At 41.1% G+C, this 18,690-nt stretch overlaps 1 protein-coding gene and 1 long non-coding RNA gene across 2 annotated transcripts in view; one reads left to right on the forward strand and one right to left on the reverse strand.

The window, feature by feature from the left end:
* Positions 1-6,088, reverse strand: part of LOC142600833 (SUN domain-containing protein 3-like) — a 125,568-nt gene extending 119,480 nt beyond the window's left edge. The window contains exon 1 of the mRNA XM_075747194.1: positions 5,972-6,088. Coding sequence (XP_075603309.1) covers positions 5,972-6,088 — 117 coding nt within the window. The remainder of the gene's footprint in view (positions 1-5,971) is intronic.
* Positions 1-18,690, forward strand: part of LOC142600431 (uncharacterized) — a 761,935-nt gene that overhangs the window by 568,795 nt on the left and 174,450 nt on the right. The gene's annotated exons all lie outside the window — the stretch shown is intronic.

Here is an 18,690-nt window from a genome sequence, read left to right on the forward strand (position 1 = left end):
CTACTCTGCCCTGGTGACGCCATATCTAGAGTTCTGTGTCCAGTTCTGGGCTACCCAGTTCACAAAAGACGAACTACTGGAGAGAGTCCAGTGGAGGGCTACAAAGATGATTAGGGGACTGGAGCATCTCTTGTGTGAGGGAAGGCTGAGAGAGCTGGGTCTGTTTAGCCTGGAGAAGAGAAGACTGAGAAGAGATCTTATCAATGCTTATAAATATCTAAAGGGTGGATGTCTGGAGGGTGCGATAGACTCTTTTCAGTGGTGCCCAGTGACAGGACAGGGGGCAATGGGCACAAACTGGAACACAGGAAGTTCCATCTCAACATGAGAAAAAACTTTTTCACTCTGAGGGTGACCGAGCACTGGAACAGGCTGCCCAGAGAGGCTGCGGAGTCTCCTTCTCTGGATATACTCAAAACAGGCCTGGATATGATCCTGTGCAACCTGCTCTTGGTGATCCTGCTCTAGCAGGAGGGTTGGACTAGATGATCACCAGAGGTCCCTTCCAACCCCTACCATTCTGTGATTCTGTGATTCAGTAATTAATCGCCACCACCTTTCCTGTCTTTATATATATAGATAGAAATATCATTCCCTTAGTCTATGGGCCATCCCTCTAAAATGTTTGGGTTCCATCTGTCATAACAGTCCTTCAGGGCAAGAGAGATGATGTGTTGTGTTGGATTGTTGCATTTTGAAGCCAATTCCACTTCCATCACAGCTGCACTTGTCCAATTCTATCATCACTGCACTTTTATTGGTTTTACCAAATTTATTCTTCATCAATCTGGATGATTCTTGCTGTAATAACATTGGTATGGCATATAGCAACCATAGTAGTGATGACATACAATATTATATAGCAATTAACATCATACAATTCAAATCATTTTTTATTCTCACCCGAAAGCCAATCCCCTTGAGGTACCCGTCGGACTTCCCCATCCTTTCTCATCACCCACCAAGTGCACCCAGGTTCTTGAGCAAAAACAATCCTGCAGATGGGTTTGCCTTTGCCTGAAGCAGAGCTAACCCGGACTGTCTTCCCTAACATATTCTTCATGTGTGCTACGGGAACTTTATCCCCTTCTACAGTACATGGAAGTTTTGATTGGGCAGGGCCAGCTCGATTGGTGGGTCACCTAGTGTTAACTAACCAGGTGGCCTTTGATAAATGTGTATCTCAGTGTTTGAAGGTCCCACCACCCATTGCTCTCAGGGTAGTCTTTAGCAGTCCATTTATTGTTCCATTTTCCCAGAGGCTGGTGCATGACAGGGGATGTGACACACCCATGCAATGCCATGCTCTTTGGCCCAGGTGTCTATGAGGTTGTTTCGGAAATGGGTCCCATTGTCTGACTCAGTTCTTTCTGGGGTGCCATGTCACCACAAGACTTGCTTCTCAAGGCCCAAGATAGCATTCTGGGCAGTGGCATGGGGCACAGGATATGTTTCCAGCCACACAGTGGTTGCTTCCACCATTGTAGGCACATGGTGCTAGCCTTGGTAGGTTTGTGGGAGTGTGATGTAATCAATTTGCCAGGCCTCCCCATATTTATATTGCAGCCACTGTCTTCCATGCCAGAGAGGCTTTAATGACTTGGCTTGTTTGATTGCAGCACATGTTTCACATTCATGGATGACCTGTGCAATAGTGTCCATGGTCAGTCCACCCCTCGATCACAAGCCCATCTATATGTTGCATCCCTTCCTTGACAGCCTGAGGTGTCACGGGCCCACTGAGTTACTAGGCAGAGGCAAGGCTTGCCCCAGCCCCTTGAAAGAAAAATGAAAGATAGCACAGGACAGCAGCCTGGTCAAGACAAGAAGAAGAAAAAGAACAACAAGCTGTGCCAAGCAGTGCAAAAGAAATGGGAAACCCGGAGAAAGGTGACCTGTTCGATTCCTCACCCCAGGTAGTATTTCCCCATAGTGCAAACCAAAATCTACAACCAAGGAGTAGGAAAAGTGGGAAAGAAGGGGTGATTCTCGCACTGGTGGCAACCATTTTCCGTGAGAACCTGCCATAACAAGAGTATTGGGGTTTGCAGGTGCAAGACCATGGCCACGGCAGCATGAGAGCGATAGCATGAGGAAAACAAGGGAAAATACTGCCCAGGCAGCTGTGTGAAGGGTTACAAAACTCTGAATGTCAAGAAGGCTACAGACTTGTAGATAGAAGGCCATAGCAATACAAATTGCTTGGGCATCTAAGACGCTGTGCATCAGGTTCAGCTCAGTGTGAGAGATACTGTAGGCCTGTGGTGAAATAGTTATAGGCTCTAATTTCAGGCAGTTGGACTGATTTTTAAGTCCAGAACTGATTTATAAGCCAAGGATGCAGCTTTTTCTCCTACCACTCAGTCATTAGTTTGTTTCTAAGCTACAGCTATGTCATGCTGTCCACACATTTCTTCACAGGCTTTTTTCTCCAAAGACACATCTAGGCAGCAGGAAGCTTATGCTGAATGGTGTTGGTGATCAGGGATTATGCAATGCTCAGCTCTGATGGCCCAGAGTGGGAGGACTGAACTCTTGGGACCCCTCTACAGTGACCCATTCTTTCAAGACAACTTTGTTGAATAGTGTGGATGTTGAAACTAAGCTGATGCACAGGAGAGACAGCTTTTTCTGTGTGAGCTCCCTGGCAGCAGGTGCTTATAAGAATGTTATCACCTACAGCTTGGTGCCTGTGAAGAAATTGCAGGTGGTACCTGGGACACTATTATGCTTATTGGTGTTCAGATTGTACCTCAATCACACTTTTTGTAATCCAATATTAAAAATTTTCTGCTTCAGTTTTTCCTTTTAAATGAAGGTGCTCAATCACTCTTTTGTTTCAGCTGTTGCAGATTTTAACTGGTACAATATGTAATCATCTGGAAGAGATCTAGTGTTCTTTTGGTTGAGTGAGATTCAGACAGAAAAGCTTCAGCAGTTATAGCAAAATTATCAGGTATAAGGATATGCTTATTTTTGGTTTGCACAAAAGGAAGAACACAACTTTCTGTTCAGCTTTAAAATTTGTTCCTTCTGCTCAATACACAAAGAAAAGTTTCTGTACATTAACATTTTTCTATTTTTTTCCGTTTATGCAAGTTAATCTAATAAAAACTATACTCACTTCTCTTAGTTCTCAAGAACTTTTTCAGATCTTTGACTAACACCTAACTACTGAATTCCCCAGGAATTGTGTTTGGGTTGCATCTACAGAACACATACAGTCTTTATTTGCCAGTTCCAAAAGCTTGGGGAAATGGACATAAATCCGAAATTTCTTGAGATTATCTCACAGGAAGGTAGAAATTTGGAAGACTATAAGTCTTGCTTGAAGCTGCTGTTGCCCACTTTTGTTTTGGGTGAAACTGAGTCTGCCCACACTGGAAGATCTGAACTATGGGATTCTCTCCAGGAAACACATTTATAAAAGCTTTAATGATAACTGCTGTCAGAGTTCTGAAATATTTGTAATGAATCATTCAGTGCTACGTATTGGCCTCCTTCCACTGAGTCATAATTTTCAGTAGGAGTAAGCATGGGCTAAAATGAAATCTTAGGAGCCCCTTTTGCCATTCTCTGACAATTGGTCTACTGAACATCGGAATTAATTAAAAGGCTGCCAGCAGGAATTTAGTTTGGTGATAAGAAAAGGGCAACTATCATCAACTTCAATGGTAATTGCAATAATGAGAACATACAGGAAAGGCCCTCAGTGCCAGATATAACATAGATAAATCTCAGGTGTCAAGCTTCAAAATTACAAATGAGAAAACATTTGCTCAGTTGCTAACTGAACTTAAAAGCATTTGAAATTCACTAGCCATCTCCCAGATAAGCTTACAGGTTCTATATATGCTACAGCTGAAGTTTTGTGTCTGCTAAAATATCTCCTGGCTAAACTGAGTTGGGATGCTGAAACTAGAAAGAACAGCAGTGAAATCTCAAGCTATGTCCAGTTTTCCCTTATACAGAGGTGTCAATGTCCATCCTTCTGTCATGAACCTGTGGTTTGCACACTCATTAAGGATACTGAGGGTTCACTTTACCCATAAAAATAACTAAATCTTACAGCTTCAGAGAGGAGCTTTATTCCATAGGTACATATACATTAGCAGAAGGTAATGCCAAATTCATGGAGCCAAAGGACAACAAGCAAGAAGAGCCCTGAGTCTGGATCTCCGAGGCAATTTTATGTTAGACAGCTTTAGGGTCAACAGAGAACAGAGATGCTTTAGCAGAGATCAGAATCCAGAAGTCCCACTACTGGGCAAATGACTTAGGACAGTGAGTCCCAGAACTTCAGCCTTCCTTGTTTCAGAACTACTGAATCAATGCTGTAACTGTGGCTACGGAAGAGGTCTTCAGGAGCAATGCTAGCAGTTTCAGCAATCCGTCTTAAAAAAATTAAAAAAAAAAAAAAAAGGAGGAAAAAAAATTGATTGCCTTTCTGCAACCTCTCGGCTGTCTTATGTTATTCATGGAGAAAGACACTGTGTTCATTCTGTTATCAACTTTAAACAGCTCCCTGGTCACCATGCTGAATTTTGGGCTATTTTGTGAAATGTCTAATTCCCCTTGTCTAATGCACAAGAATCACAAGTACATAACTCAGATAGCATACATTTCTAGGGTTTTTATTGCATCTAAATCCAAATTCCTAGAGACGCAGTCTCATTCCATCGCCTCTTTGTAATCTTCAGAGTATGGAATGCATCATTTAGTAGCATTAAAGGCCTGAGTATACAGCATCCCTGTATTATCTTCAAAATGTTTGTGTACTCTCAGGCAAACAAGAAGTTTTACCAAAAAAACTGCAAGGAAAAAAGCACACTGTAAAATGTCCAACTGCTCTAAAATATCATCCTGCAAATTTCCAGTAAATTCTCTGTGGTGACTCACAGTTGGGAAAGTTTTAGAAATTCTTCAGATCTTGTTTTTCTTTCATCACATTCAAGTACATCCTTTCAATAACATGGTTGCACTAACTCCAAAAAATGAAAATGTGTACTTTACCTTTTCCATGTAGTTCTGTAGCCTTAAGAATACTCTCTGATGTATCAGCGTGGTCAGGAGCTAAGAAAATGGCTGTGCTGAGATGTTGAATAAACATGTAAATTTTGTTGCTCTTGTTTAGATAGTGCTGTTCCCACCTTGACTTGAAGGAATAGCGATGATCTATATGACAAAGTCTGAAAGATTGGACCTTAGATTTATGAAATTTTCATTCATTTGTAGCATCGTACAAGTATTTTACAACTAACTAGAATTCTATGAAAGAATCACCTCTTATGTGAAGTACTGATCATAGAATCATAGAATCATAGAATGGTTTGGGTTGGAAGGGACCTTAAAAAATCATCTAGTTCCAACCCCCCTGCTGCGGGCAGGGACACCCTCCACTAGACCAAAGCCCCATCCAACCTGGTCTTAAACTCTTCCAGGGATGGGGCATCCACAACTTCTCTGGGAAACCTGTTCCAGTGCCTCACCAGCCTCACAGTAAAGAATTTCCTTCTAACATCTAATCTAAATCAACCCTCCTTCAGCTTAAACCCATTACCCCTTGTCCTGTCACTACACTCCCTGATAAATAGTCCCTCTCCATCTTTCCTGTAGGCCCCTTCAGGTACTGGAAGGCTGCTCTAAGGTCTCCCTGGAGCCTTCTCTTCTCCAGGCTGAACAGCCCCAACTCTCTCAGCCTGTCCTCATAGGAGAGGTGCTCCAGCCCTCTGATCAGCTTCGTGGCCCTCCTCTGGACTCGCTCCAACAGCTCCATGTCTCTTCTGTACTGGGGCCCCCAGAGCTGGACGCAGTACTCCAGGTGGGGTCTCACAAGAGCGGAGTAGAGGGGCAGAATCACCTCCCTCGACCTGCTGGTCACGCTTCTTTTGATGCAGCCCAGGACACGGTTGGCTTTCTGAGCTGCAAGCGCACACTGCCAGCTCATGTTGAGCTTCTCATCACTCAATACCCCCAAGTTCTTGTCCTCGGGGCTGCTGTCAATCCAATCCTCGCCCAGCCTATTGTCATGTTTGGGATTGTGCCGACCCACGTGCAGGACCTTGCACTTGGCCTCGTTGAACTTCATATGGTTCGCACGGGCCCACCTCTCCAGCCTGTCAAGGTCCCTCTGGATAGCATCCCTTCCCTCCAGCATGTTGACCACACCACACAGCTTGGTGTCGTCGGTAAACTTGCTGAGGGTGCACTCAGTCCCACTGTCCATGTCATGGACAAAGATGTTGAACAGTGCCGGTCCCAGTACCGACCCCTGAGGAACACCACTCGTCACCGTTCTCCACTTGGACATTGAGCCGTTGACCACAACTCTTTGAGTGCAACCACCCAGCCAATTCCTTATCCACTGCGTGGTGCATCCATCGAACCCATGTCTCCCCAATTTAGAGACAAGGATGTCGTGTGGGACAGTGTCAAATGCCTTGCACAAGTCCAGGCAGATGACGTCAGCTGCCCTTCCCTTGTCCACCGATGCTGTAACCCCATCATAGAAGGTCACCAAATTTGTCAGGCACAATTTGCCCTTAGTGAAGCCATGCTGGCTGTCACAAATCACCTCCTTATCTTCCATGTGCCTGAGCAGAGTCTCCAGGAGGGTCTGCTCCATAATCTTGCCAGGCACAAAGGTGATACTGACTGGCCTGTAGTTCCCTGGGTCTTCCTTTTTACCCTTCTTAAAAATGATCGGACTGCATAGGGTCCGCCTGTGGCTCTGGTCCGCCTGTGTCAGCCTCATCTGTCAAACACAAACACACATCGGAACAGGCTGCCCCAAGGCGGTGTAGAGTTTCCATTTTCAGAAATATTCAAAACATAACTGGACAAGGTCCTGAACAACCTGATCTAAGTTAACCCAACTTGGGGAGGCTGGCAGTGGAGGAATAGCTGACCTCCAGAGGTCCTTTCCAACGTATATGATTTTATGAACTTCTCAATCAATGTAACCACCTGGTGGAATGGTCCTAAGCTCTTTCTAGATCCTTTTAAGCACTAGATTAACATAACACTTCTGGGTGGGAACTAGTTTCTGTCAAGGCAGCTGGGTGGGCAGGAGCAAGATCTGAGGTCTGTCTGCTCCTGCTGGTGTTGATACATTTTATCAGCATAGGTTTGAGCATCACATTAGAATGGCTTTTCCACTGATACAAACAGTGAAGCCAGACATTTGGAGGGCATATCTGAAATTCATCTTGTCCCAAGCCCTGTCGTGAGCAGAAGAATTTCAAAGTTAATTTTCATGTAACTTCAACAGGTTTTATATAAGGGAGATCCTCAAGTTACAAGGCATAGAATCAGGAGTGGTATTAATCTCATCTTTTAATCTTGCAAGGAAATTTAAAATGATATTATATATTTTGCTACTTACCCTAGCACACTGAAATGAAAAAATGAAAATAAATATTGAGTAACAGTCTAGAAATCACTTGCTATGACTAAAGAGATAATAGATCATATCTAAGTTATTACTGGCACTTAATATGTCCCATTTTTAGTTTGATTAATGGAATGTGCTTATGTCAGGAATGATCAATTCTAATGGAAATATGGGCCAACAAAGAAGCTGAAATAATTCCATTAGTCTAAGTATTAGCGACATTAATGAATGAAGAATATTTAATATTAACTACTACGAACTACAGAAAAAAGTCAAAGTAAATATGAAATGCTGAAAGAATGAAGAAACTTCTGGGATTACGAGCTATAAATCTGAGATTAATATATTATTTGAATAATTTTGTATCTGAATTAATTTCAAAAATATTGTTTCTGCTTCTTCGGCATTTGGGAACAAATCAGACTCCAGTTCTGGGCAAGTTAAAACCTTTGTGAGTCCTAATGTTTCTATTTAACAGCAGTTGAATAATTTATAGCATGACTTCATGTTTGTTTACATCTAAAAATAGTAGTAATTTAATAGCAAGTACAACTCTTTTCATTCAAACTATCAATTACACCCTTTCTGCAAAGGAACTTTGTCTGTCTGTGTGCTTGAACAGTAGAAAAAATATCTCTAGAGAGTCTCTTTGGATGTAGAAGTTAGGGAAAGGGTCTTTCAGATGGACTGTGGGGAGCCAAGAGACTAACTAGTATTCACAGTCCTCTGTTGGGTTTCCATGAGCAAAAGAAACTGATGATAGAATCACTTCTTTCATGTACTCTTCTTTATCAGTAAAGACAGTTCAGAACATAAACTTTTCCTGAGTATACAGGGAACTAAATACTAAGAGTTTCCTTGTTTATTATACAAAATCTTATTGATCAATGCTGCTGAAAGGACTCTTCCCCCACAGCTCTAGCAGTCTGTTGGCTGTTGACTCAGCTTCATCTTTGGTGTACATCTAATAACAGATGCTTATGGCTGTTTGATACTGTAGGAGGCACTGGGACATTTCTGAGGAAGTTAGCTGAGAATATTCTCCCTGCTGACCAGGTTGCTAGGTCAGTGCAGGACACAAGAAACCGTGCCTTGAGAATAGAAATAATAACTCTTAAGTACTACTATACTTCAAGGAAACTTATTTACTTCTGTCACTCATTTTTTGCATCTTTTGCTAGTATGACTCCTGGTTTTATGTTCTTGATGAATACCCTTTTTCCTCATAACAGATAAAGGTGGGAAATTTGATATAGAAAAAATATATGAAATTTCCTGAAACCAAATTTTTATTGCCCTAGAATAATATTACTACAGTACGTGTTTCTTTTCTGTGATTCAGAAGCTCATGTGAGTCATCCATGATTTCAAAGGCAGTCCCAAGAGCTCCATCAAGGAAATATTTTGGCACCATTTAGCACTGCTCTGTCCTTTGAGTCCTAGATGAGACAAAAACAGTAAAAAGGAACACAGCAAATGAGTGCCCTTGGAATGAATAAAATGGCATACATTTATGTCTTTTCTTTAATATCTTGAATTTTAATGATACTACTGAGAATGAGATTCCCTTTACATTTGTAATTATAAAGGAGAGCAGATGGTGAAGGCTTAGCTTAAAGTGTTAATTAAAATGGCTTACACAGCCAAGCCTCTGCTTGAATAAAATACATCGGGAAGATATAAGACATGAGCGAGTGCCCTATTCTAGTGAATTATTCTTAAATAAAGCTGTCTTGGAGCAAATTCATCAGAGATACTTAACATCATATCAGTGAAAGTTCTTCCTATTGAGTTCATGAAACAAGCACTAGACTGCATGGTCTAAATGTATGTTTCTGGAAGGGAAAACAAGTCTAGATTCACTAGGAAGATTTATATGCTTGACAGCCTTAGTAAGCATTCAAATAAAACAAATGGATCTTCAGAAAAACATGGCTTCATTGCTCTCTATATATGTTTGTTGGCAGGCACGTGCAGGATCACTTCTGTGTGGGCTGTGCGGAACTGAAGGAATACCAATACACTTTTGGGATTCATCTCATAAATTCACACAGGTGACTCAACACAAGAGAATTGGTTACGAGAGAGTGCCTAAGCCTCCCAGCTTCGTAGAAAACAGTCTGAGCGTGGTAACTGTCAGTCTGCTACACTCAGCTGTTGGAAGAACTCCACTTGGTTACAGAAGACCCAGGTTTAGATGCTTTTTGTGCTTGATTTGGGATAGAGCTCCTTAAGTCCTCAACAGCACATCATAGCCACCTAGATATCTTGTAATCAAATATGAAGTTATTCACTGGAGCAAGGAATAGAAGCCAGTTGCCCATCTATCCTTTGAACTGACCACTGGACAAACTTATTTCTCATTTCATTCTCTGAGCCAGTACATTTTTAATTGAGCTGTAAAAAAAATGAAAGGCAATCAGAGGGAGGAATAACAGGTGTCTATTTTTAGCATTTGGTTTAATTTATTTAACCTGATAGTATCCATTTTACTTTACGACTACAGTGCTTGAAACTAAACAATAGCAATAAGATGGTTTATGGACTTTCTTTGCACCCAGGCACAGTCATTTGATGTTTGTTTTAAACATAAGTTTGGTCCATGCGAGCCCCACCTCTGACATTCTGTGCTTCCACAATTTTTTAACTTACCGAAATGCATTGATTTGAATTAAAGCAACAAGTATCTGATACTTCCAAAAACTAAGCCACATCTTATTCACATTCTCATATGCCTAAGACAACTGTATTAAATATTAAGTATAGATGAAAATTAAAAATTCAGCATAAGCATGGTATCAGTCAAACTATGTAAGAAATTGTCTTAAAAATATGCTGACATCTCTTTCTAATATGAACATTGAGGAAGTTTTCACTGAGTAGAGGTGTATGTAAAAGATATAAACCTTTTCTTTTTCACTTTCTATAGAGAGCTTCGTCTTTTCATTGGAACTTTTTGGCAAAAGTACTTCCAAACAGCTTTACTAATTCCTGATAGAGTCAAGTGGTCAGAAAATCCTAATCTGCCTGTATTTCTGCTCTTGGAGAACATGACAGATGGGTGCAAATGTTGCTGGTGCAACATCATATGGCACTCTTTGGAAGACTTTGGGAACAAAACAACAGGTTGGGAATGATATGGGGAAATATATCTCCTCTCACTGAAACTCCTACTGTGTTCTACTCAGTCATCTTTACCCTAACATCTCTCTCCCCTTTTAAAATCATGTCCCCTCTACATCATGAGGTCTTTGTGTTTCTCTTCTTCCTTCCCCCACTGGCATTCTGAACTGCTATACTGGTGACATCAGAAGCGATGAAGATTGTGACTGGGCTATCCTCTTCATTTTTGTGCTGTAAACAGTTTTTGAGCTGTGGATTAAGAGCATAAGAAAAACATATAGTAACATTGATGTGTGCCATCTTTAGAGTGTCAACTTAAGGGAAAAATTCTTCCCTGACCAGGTCCTGTAAACATATATATAGAGCTCTACTTTTTAAATAACTTTTATTAAAAAAAAAAAGGTGGGGAAGAACAATATCTCTGTCAATCCTTTATGTCACTTACATTTAATAGGCCTTGGCAGTAACACAGAAAATGTTAAAGATCATCTGGTAAGAAAATGGGTTGTCAAATGCTTTGACTGCCTCCTTAAGGGCTCAAGCTCTCAGACCTCTTTCTTTTCTGAAAGGTTACTGAGTTATGTGTGTGTGTTAATATCTCATGGTTTGTCCTTCCAGTTAGAAAAAATGTTCTTATACCTTTGCCTGCTTAAAAAAACAATTGGCTACAGTCTGGAAACATAACTAGTTAACTACCTTCATAAATGTAGGTGTTTGCTGATCAATATCTGAAACAAATTCCCATTTTTTGAATGTTTCTTTGAATGTTTCTTCTCTATCCGTTTCTCATTGCTTCTACAGAAGATTTTTGTTACTCTTACTGAATTTCCAAGAGAGATTCATATGTCAAAGAGATGACTCCTTCCCAGGCAGGGTTCTCCTTTCATCTGCCCTTTTCACTTGATATCATTGAATGCTTGTTCTTCTCGAAGTGCTGAAAAATTGTGGATGATTGAAAGTTGAACCATGATAAATGCTTTCAGTCGATCCCTGAGCACGATGAGACCTAGGAGTTAACAAATTCCAGGCTGGAAGCTTCAGTGTAGGGGTATTATGGTCGATCCCAAATGCATATTGGCCTAACAGAAACTGGAAGGTGAAGTGAAGGAGGTGGCTGTGGTTCACAGTGGAAGACAAGTGAGAGAAGCACAGGAGAGGAACCATTCTTCCTAACCACTTCAAAGCAATTTCATTGTTTGAAAACAACCTACTTGGATTTTCTTGTGAAAGAATACTATTCAGAGCATATCCAAGATAGAGCGTTGCATTTTCCCTTCAAGCTGTTTTCTTTTCCCCCATGTACTTTGATAAAGTGCTCCAATGTTACTGTTCTTACAGTGTTCACCCTCATGTAACAAGCTACGGTTATGAGTAACTTATGCTGGGTTTTGTCTGAGGTCTAGGAATGCCTTTTAGATGCTACAGTTATTTTCAGAAAGTAGTCTAGATTTTAGATTTTGATAGGCTTTTATAATTAATGAGTACAAATTAGGAGCCCCTTCTATTTTAAAAACTCAAAATTTTAACAGTATCTTTTTGCAATAAAATCAAGTATCCACCAGGAACAGAATATTCTGCCTTCTACATTTTAGAAATTGGGAAGGAAGCTATTTATCTTCTGTTATTGCATACTACATCCTTTCATTCCCGAAAGATAGTCCCTACTGTCTTTTTCAGATTGTAAGCAGGAATTTGACTACTACGATTTTAGTAACTTATAAGTTCTAAAAAAATGTCTCTGACCTGGTGTTCTGCACATTCAAGCCTGCTCAGAGAAAATTAAGTACTGCAAGAAAAAAGTCTGAGATATTGCCAGATAACTTGATATGAAGACTTTTTGTCCTGTACACTGTGTGATTTTTTTTTCTCCTTTTTCTACAGTTAAACAAGCTGACAAAGTCACTTCAGACCAGTATTACTTCAGACCAGCATTACTTCAGACCAGCATTACATGGAAAAATTGTTGTGTGTGCACCCATAAACAAAAAGGCAAGCAAGCGCAAGTGTATTTCACCCACAAAACACCAGCTGTTAAGTAGATTCTTCCTAAATCTCACCTGATGCTTCTATCTCACTTTATAATGGGAAGAATATGATATTAAAAATTTTATTATAAATTACAGGTTTATTGCTGAGTTTATTCAACCATTACTCCATGCCATTAGTTAGCATCCAGTGATAACATGGTTCATGCAATCTTAACATGTAATGAATGTTTTTCCTCCTTCTTTGTTTAGTGAGAACCAAAAGCTATACAGTACTCTGACTTCTGTCTGATCTCTACAATGTCATCTGCAAGTTTGAGATGACATAAAGAAACAAAAGCCCCTTCCCCAGCCTTTGTTTCCTCACTTTGTCAAAAGCAGATATCAGAATCAAATCATCATATGATGATGCAACTGTGAATGAATTAAAGTAAAAATTAAAATCTAATTATTGAAGCTTGGTTTCAATCCACGTTCCATACAAAGAAATTGTCTCTATTCAAAAAAGTCAATTCTTCTTTTAAGGAATAAATCCTTAGAAATAGGAAAGTAAAAACCTGACTTAAACCATATTTTAAGCACAGGCTTGCAAAATAAATTCATGACATGAATATTCCTTCACCAAGAGCTAAGAGGAAAACCAGAAAAGACTTGCAGGAGGCATGGAAAGTAGTGTGTATGAAGGAGACTAGAAGAAGGTTACTAGCAGAGATCTTTGAAGAATATTTGATTTTCGCAATGATCTTGTCACAGAACTGTGAGGTCACAGAATTATAGAAATGTTACAATATGTGTTTTAAAATCCCATCTTCAGACACAGGAATGAGCAGAGACATGCAATGGTAGGTGGGGCAACCCCAATAACCCAGTCAGAGCAATGGAGGAATAGACTCGCTGCCCTGGTTCCTCCCAGGGCTACCCCCGGAGACCCTCAGCACCATGATCTCAGCACCACAAGTCAAGAGGAGAGGCTGTCACCGTCATCTTACAGGCTGAGAGGGGTCATTGCTTGTAGGAGTATGGGACACATTATGGAATGCAGGGGTAGAGCATTTCAGGATTGCCCAAAACTTACTATGGGATGTTTAGGTGAGGAACCAAAGGTAGGAGAAGGAAGGGATCACGGTGGTTTGTGGAGGAACAAGCATGGGAAAACAGAGGGATAAAGAGAGAAATGGGGCTGGTTGTGTTTAAACAGGCTGCTGGTCAGTATGTTTGCCTGGCCATGCCCAGTACCTGACCAGCACAGTCTGTCCTGTCTTCTCATTTAACTCCATTTCTAACTCTTTTCCTGGGAGCTCCCTATTCTGTGTGCACATGTGTGTGCATGGGGTCTGCGTGTGGCAGCTGGGGTATGGCCATGGGTCACGGGAGCACCTGTGTCCGTGTTGCCAGAAACTGGAGTGAGTGCAGGTGTGCAAGGGAGTGTGTGCATGCAAGCCAGGTTGCTAGTCTGGCTGTCAAGCCAGACTAGCCATTGAGAAGGTGATGTGGCCTGGGAGCCAGGGCAGGGGTGTCTCTGGGGGTGAGACCACAGGGGAAGCTGGCTATGGAGGGACCAGAGGAGCAAACTCCCAGCAAACTGCCAGCGAGGGGCGTGCGCGTGTGTGTGCATGTGTGTGTGCACAGGTATGTGTCTGTGTGTATGCATGTATGTGTCTCTAGGGGTAAGGCGCCTGAGAAGAGTAAGGAGGCACAGGACCAGCTACTAGATGTGCTCTTTGTCCAAGGCCCAACTACTGGGAGATGACATGTGTGTGGTGCACGTTGGTGCGTGGCTGTGAGCGAGGGGTCTCTGTACCAGCAGCTGGAGCAGGGCTGCAGCCTCAGGGGCTCCTATGTCCAGGTGATGGCAGATGGGGAGACTGGGATGCCAGGGCAGCTACTGGGCAGACTGGGTGCCTGAGCACAGCTGCGGGAGGGATCCACCTTGTACATGTTTCTTTATGTATATCCCACTACTGGACCTTCATCCTGGTCGGACAGAGAGGAGAACAGGATGAGGCTGTTGGTGCCATTTTTGTTTGTTTGTGTGCTGAGTGTGTCTGTCTGTGCTGATCTCTGTGGCCAGCCATGTACATAAGTGCGCTCTGTGTGTGTGTGTACATGTGTATGTGCTTACTGGGAATACAAGCTCAGCCTTGCTACGGGTTGGACCTGGGGCATGTGTTGAGAAATACCTTTGTTAACCAGGAAGAGAGGAGTGGGTGTAACATATACAGCGTGAGAGAATCCTACTTTCAGTCATAGAGGAAATATGGAATATGAACCCACCAAATGGGTGTGTTTCTAGAATGAGATTGCTAGTGCTGACATTATAAAGCAGGAGGTACCTTGTATGATGATGAGTGGGTGATTTTTTTTCTATAGAAGGCATGCTATAGGCAAGTAAAATATTCTTTTCTCATTTGTATTAAAATCATGTCATGTCTTAATGATCTCTGTGTTATTATTAGCATGGATTGTTATCACTTCATGGTCTTTGATTGGCCAGTATGTGAACTGATGCCTACATCAATGCTTTGCAATAAATTAGGCTGTGCTGTGCAGAATTTCATTACATTTTCTGATTAACTTTCATTACAGTAATTTTGCAACACCAACACAAGATGTTGCACAGTTTGATAGGTCTCCTTTCCTTTCAATGATAATTGTACCAGGGAACATTTTGAGGACTTACACAATCACACTTCTCAAGGGACTTTAATGATTGATTGTTTTGCTTCCTCTGATCTCAGCAAATCCTTTCCAAAAGCAGCAATTGTGCATATAACTAACATTTCTTTTTTCTCATCTACATCACTAATTTAAGTTTAATACCATTCTGGAAAATTTATGCTTTTGAAACTCCTATCTTCAACATAGAGAGTCATTAGAAAACTTGTATATTCCAGATGTTAATTACTTTCAGAAAGCCACAAAATGCTTGCTCACTGAGATACTTTAACACCTGCCAATTGCTCAAACATGAACACAAGTAGCTTTTATTGGTTAGCATTTTGAGTTCTAAATTTCCCCATTGTGTTCTTGTCAATATATTTCAGTGCAACATTTCAACAGAATATATTGACTGTTGTATGTACATTCAAACACATTGACTTCTGATTCTTCTGCAGTGAAGACTTCTTTGTCCCTCTAGCTGATCTTAGTATGTCTGATATCTGTAATCTCCAGGGCACAGTTGAAACCTCTAATCTGTAATATTTGAATGGGAAATTCCATCACCAAAGCAGTAGTCTATAGACCTTATAGTCAGCAAGTTGACTTCAGATTCAGATATCTGTATAGCTCCTGGTGGAATCATGAATCTGTAGTTTATATGCAAAATATTATGGATACTGAGACTTCTTTCACTAATTTATACACTTTTTTTGTCTGAGACCAACAGTCCTATGGAGAGGGGGTGGAACTGGCCACACCTACTGGGAGTTTTCTCTCAAACAGACCAGGAATCTGTCTGGAACTTCTCCAGTTCAAAGCATGTTGCTTAATCTGTGATTATTGCCATTAGATGATAACTGTTTCCAGAATCTTAAGCTAGGTATAAACTTTGGATTTTCAGTCTGTGTCCACATGATTTTCATATCTGTGTTACGTTTTCCATTGTCTCTCATTAGTATTTATACCCTGGACTAAGTCTTTAACATATTGGTTGGGGACAGAGATAAAAAAGTGGAAACATGAGTTTCTGTTTGATTAGTAAAGCTAAGGTCGAAAAGGGCTCTACTCAGAATGTGCCTGACATGAATAAGATGGATTCAAGACATACTGGGTTTTCAGAAGGGAGGGTATACTCAAAGGCATTTTGCTTTGTTAATCTACATTGTGTGTCTGATGACTAGCCTTCTGAGGTCTTTATCCACTAGGATGTGTCCGCTTCTTCAGGAGTCCTTGCTAGACCTTTTGAGGAGGTGTGGAAGGATATACAGGAAAGTTTGCAGGAGTGTGATGTAGCTGGTAATTTGTATTCCAAGATAATGAATTTGGATTATCCATCTGCCAATGACTACTTTTTAAATCAGTTCAGTAATCTGTACCATTCCTCTTGAAGTATGTATGCAAATGCTAGGGCCCTGGCCTGAGCTGAAAGTAACTGAGCTGAACACAACACGAGAAATTTATGGACATAACAAGTATCAGAGTGAGAAGCAGACAAGAGTTACAGATAGCACTGTGAGGGATGGCTGGCTTTCACAGGCAGGTAAGGGGGAGTTATGTGAAAGGTTTTGGGACTGCAGGGGGTGTCCATGTGTCTATTGAGAACATGCACCCCATCTCGCTGCCAGCTCTACCTATAAACAGGGAACCACCCCAGCCCGGCACTGCCACCCAGGGCTGGAGGAATACCTGGGGTCTCTGCCCTCACAAGCCAGGAGGGAGGATTGCCCTGTATCCCCTATGTCCAAAATACACTTTTTCCCCTTTCTGGTTCCTATAGCAAACACACGCAGATGCAATGGGCATGCAGTTAAAGAACACGGGCTGTGGGCGCACAGAGTTATAATTTTAGGCAATAACCTGTTCTGCAGTTGACTTCATGTCCACTGGGGACTGCACAGGTGTAAAACTATTAGCAGGTGCACAAACCAAGGTATAAGATGGTCTGATCAAAGGAGATATACTGCTAAATGATGTGATGGTTTTTGAAAAACATTTGCCAATTCTTTCTCGGGGTGTTCCACGCAGTGAGAAAAGGTCTGGGATGTCTTCAAAATGCATGACACTCCAATGTATTCAGATGTGTTTTGCCATGCTACAGGTTGACAGTTACCATGGTGAATAACTTGCCAGAGAGAGAAATTTCTGGCTAGACATCAGGTGGTCATAGCCCTCTTGCTGGTTTCTGTTTTGTTTATTTGAGTGCAATATGTGCAGACAACTTCGGGTGAGTGGTCTTTGAATTGGCCTAATTGTAGTATATGTGTTCAAAAAAGCACTTAAACACACACACAGCTGTGGATCAGTAAGAACTATACAGAGTGCCAATTTAAAACTCAGTGTGCTACTGCCATTCTTATATAGGCAGGAATCACAAAGGCAAAAGAAAGCAGTGTAATAAGTGTTATTTTCTTGCTCTTTGGAATGAATAATCATTTGTGTGTCAGCCTCCAAATTACAGACCTGAAAGACTCAAGAAAATAACTTTTGTAATGATTCTGAATGCATGTTTGAGACAGGAAGACATGTAACCAAATACAATTCTGGGATGATCCTGGAGCTGGAGAAAACTTGAGAACATAAGAGTGAAGAAAAGCCTCTGTTAAGAAACCTACGGGCACAAAATGTAGGGATGCAGGAAACATTTTCAAAGGTTGCAAGAGCTGTTTTATAACAAGTAGCTGCTGAAGGAAAAGGTAAACCTGATCACTCAGGATCTGATGTGCATAAAAGTGAAGCTTCTGGATTAACAGTTTCTTTGCATTTTTGTTTAGTATAAGATTTAGCAAACTCCACCAGGCTATGGGGTTTAAATGCTCTAAAGAGTATTTCCTCCCTCACGCACACTTTTTTTTTTATAATGTGCTTAAAAATATGCATTTTGTTGACCTTTACAGAAGACTTTGATGAAATGAAGTCCAGGCACAAGCTGAAGTTTTATTCAAAAATCATCAGAACATGACTAAGATTTTTATCCTTCAGAGGAAACATTTACCCTCATTACTGGTGAGATGCTAAAATTTTAAGGTCAGCCTGAACTATCTGTGGGAAAGGGATGGCAAAGCAGCCCCCCGTCACAAAGAGGAAATAGAACTGGGAAATCAAAATGATGTACAGGTCTTTCCCGGTTTGTAACCCTATCAGCTGCATGGCCACATGGTTTGTGTTATTAAGGCACAAGACATAGTGCTTGCCTGTCTAGACAGCTATTATAGTCAAAGAGATATCCAGTCCCATTGATACAGTGGTGGACAGATACCTTGCAAAAGAAACCTTGAGGTTTGTCATAGATCGTGGGAGCAGAATTAAAGGAGGGCTCTTATTCTTTTGAAGTTATGCAGTTGTTGACAGGACACCTTTAAATATAATGACTGTTTTTCCAAGATTTTTGCTCCAATTATTGTGAAACATAGTGGATAGCCTAATAAGGAAAAAAATATACTATTTTCTTTATTACCAGATATAGAACGAGATTGAGTATCTTAATTAGAAGTTCACCGCAGGGCCTGTTGGGGATATGACAGGAAGGCT

Source organism: Balearica regulorum, chromosome 2, assembly GCF_011004875.1.
Source record: "Balearica regulorum gibbericeps isolate bBalReg1 chromosome 2, bBalReg1.pri, whole genome shotgun sequence".
NCBI lineage: Eukaryota > Metazoa > Chordata > Aves > Gruiformes > Gruidae > Balearica > Balearica regulorum.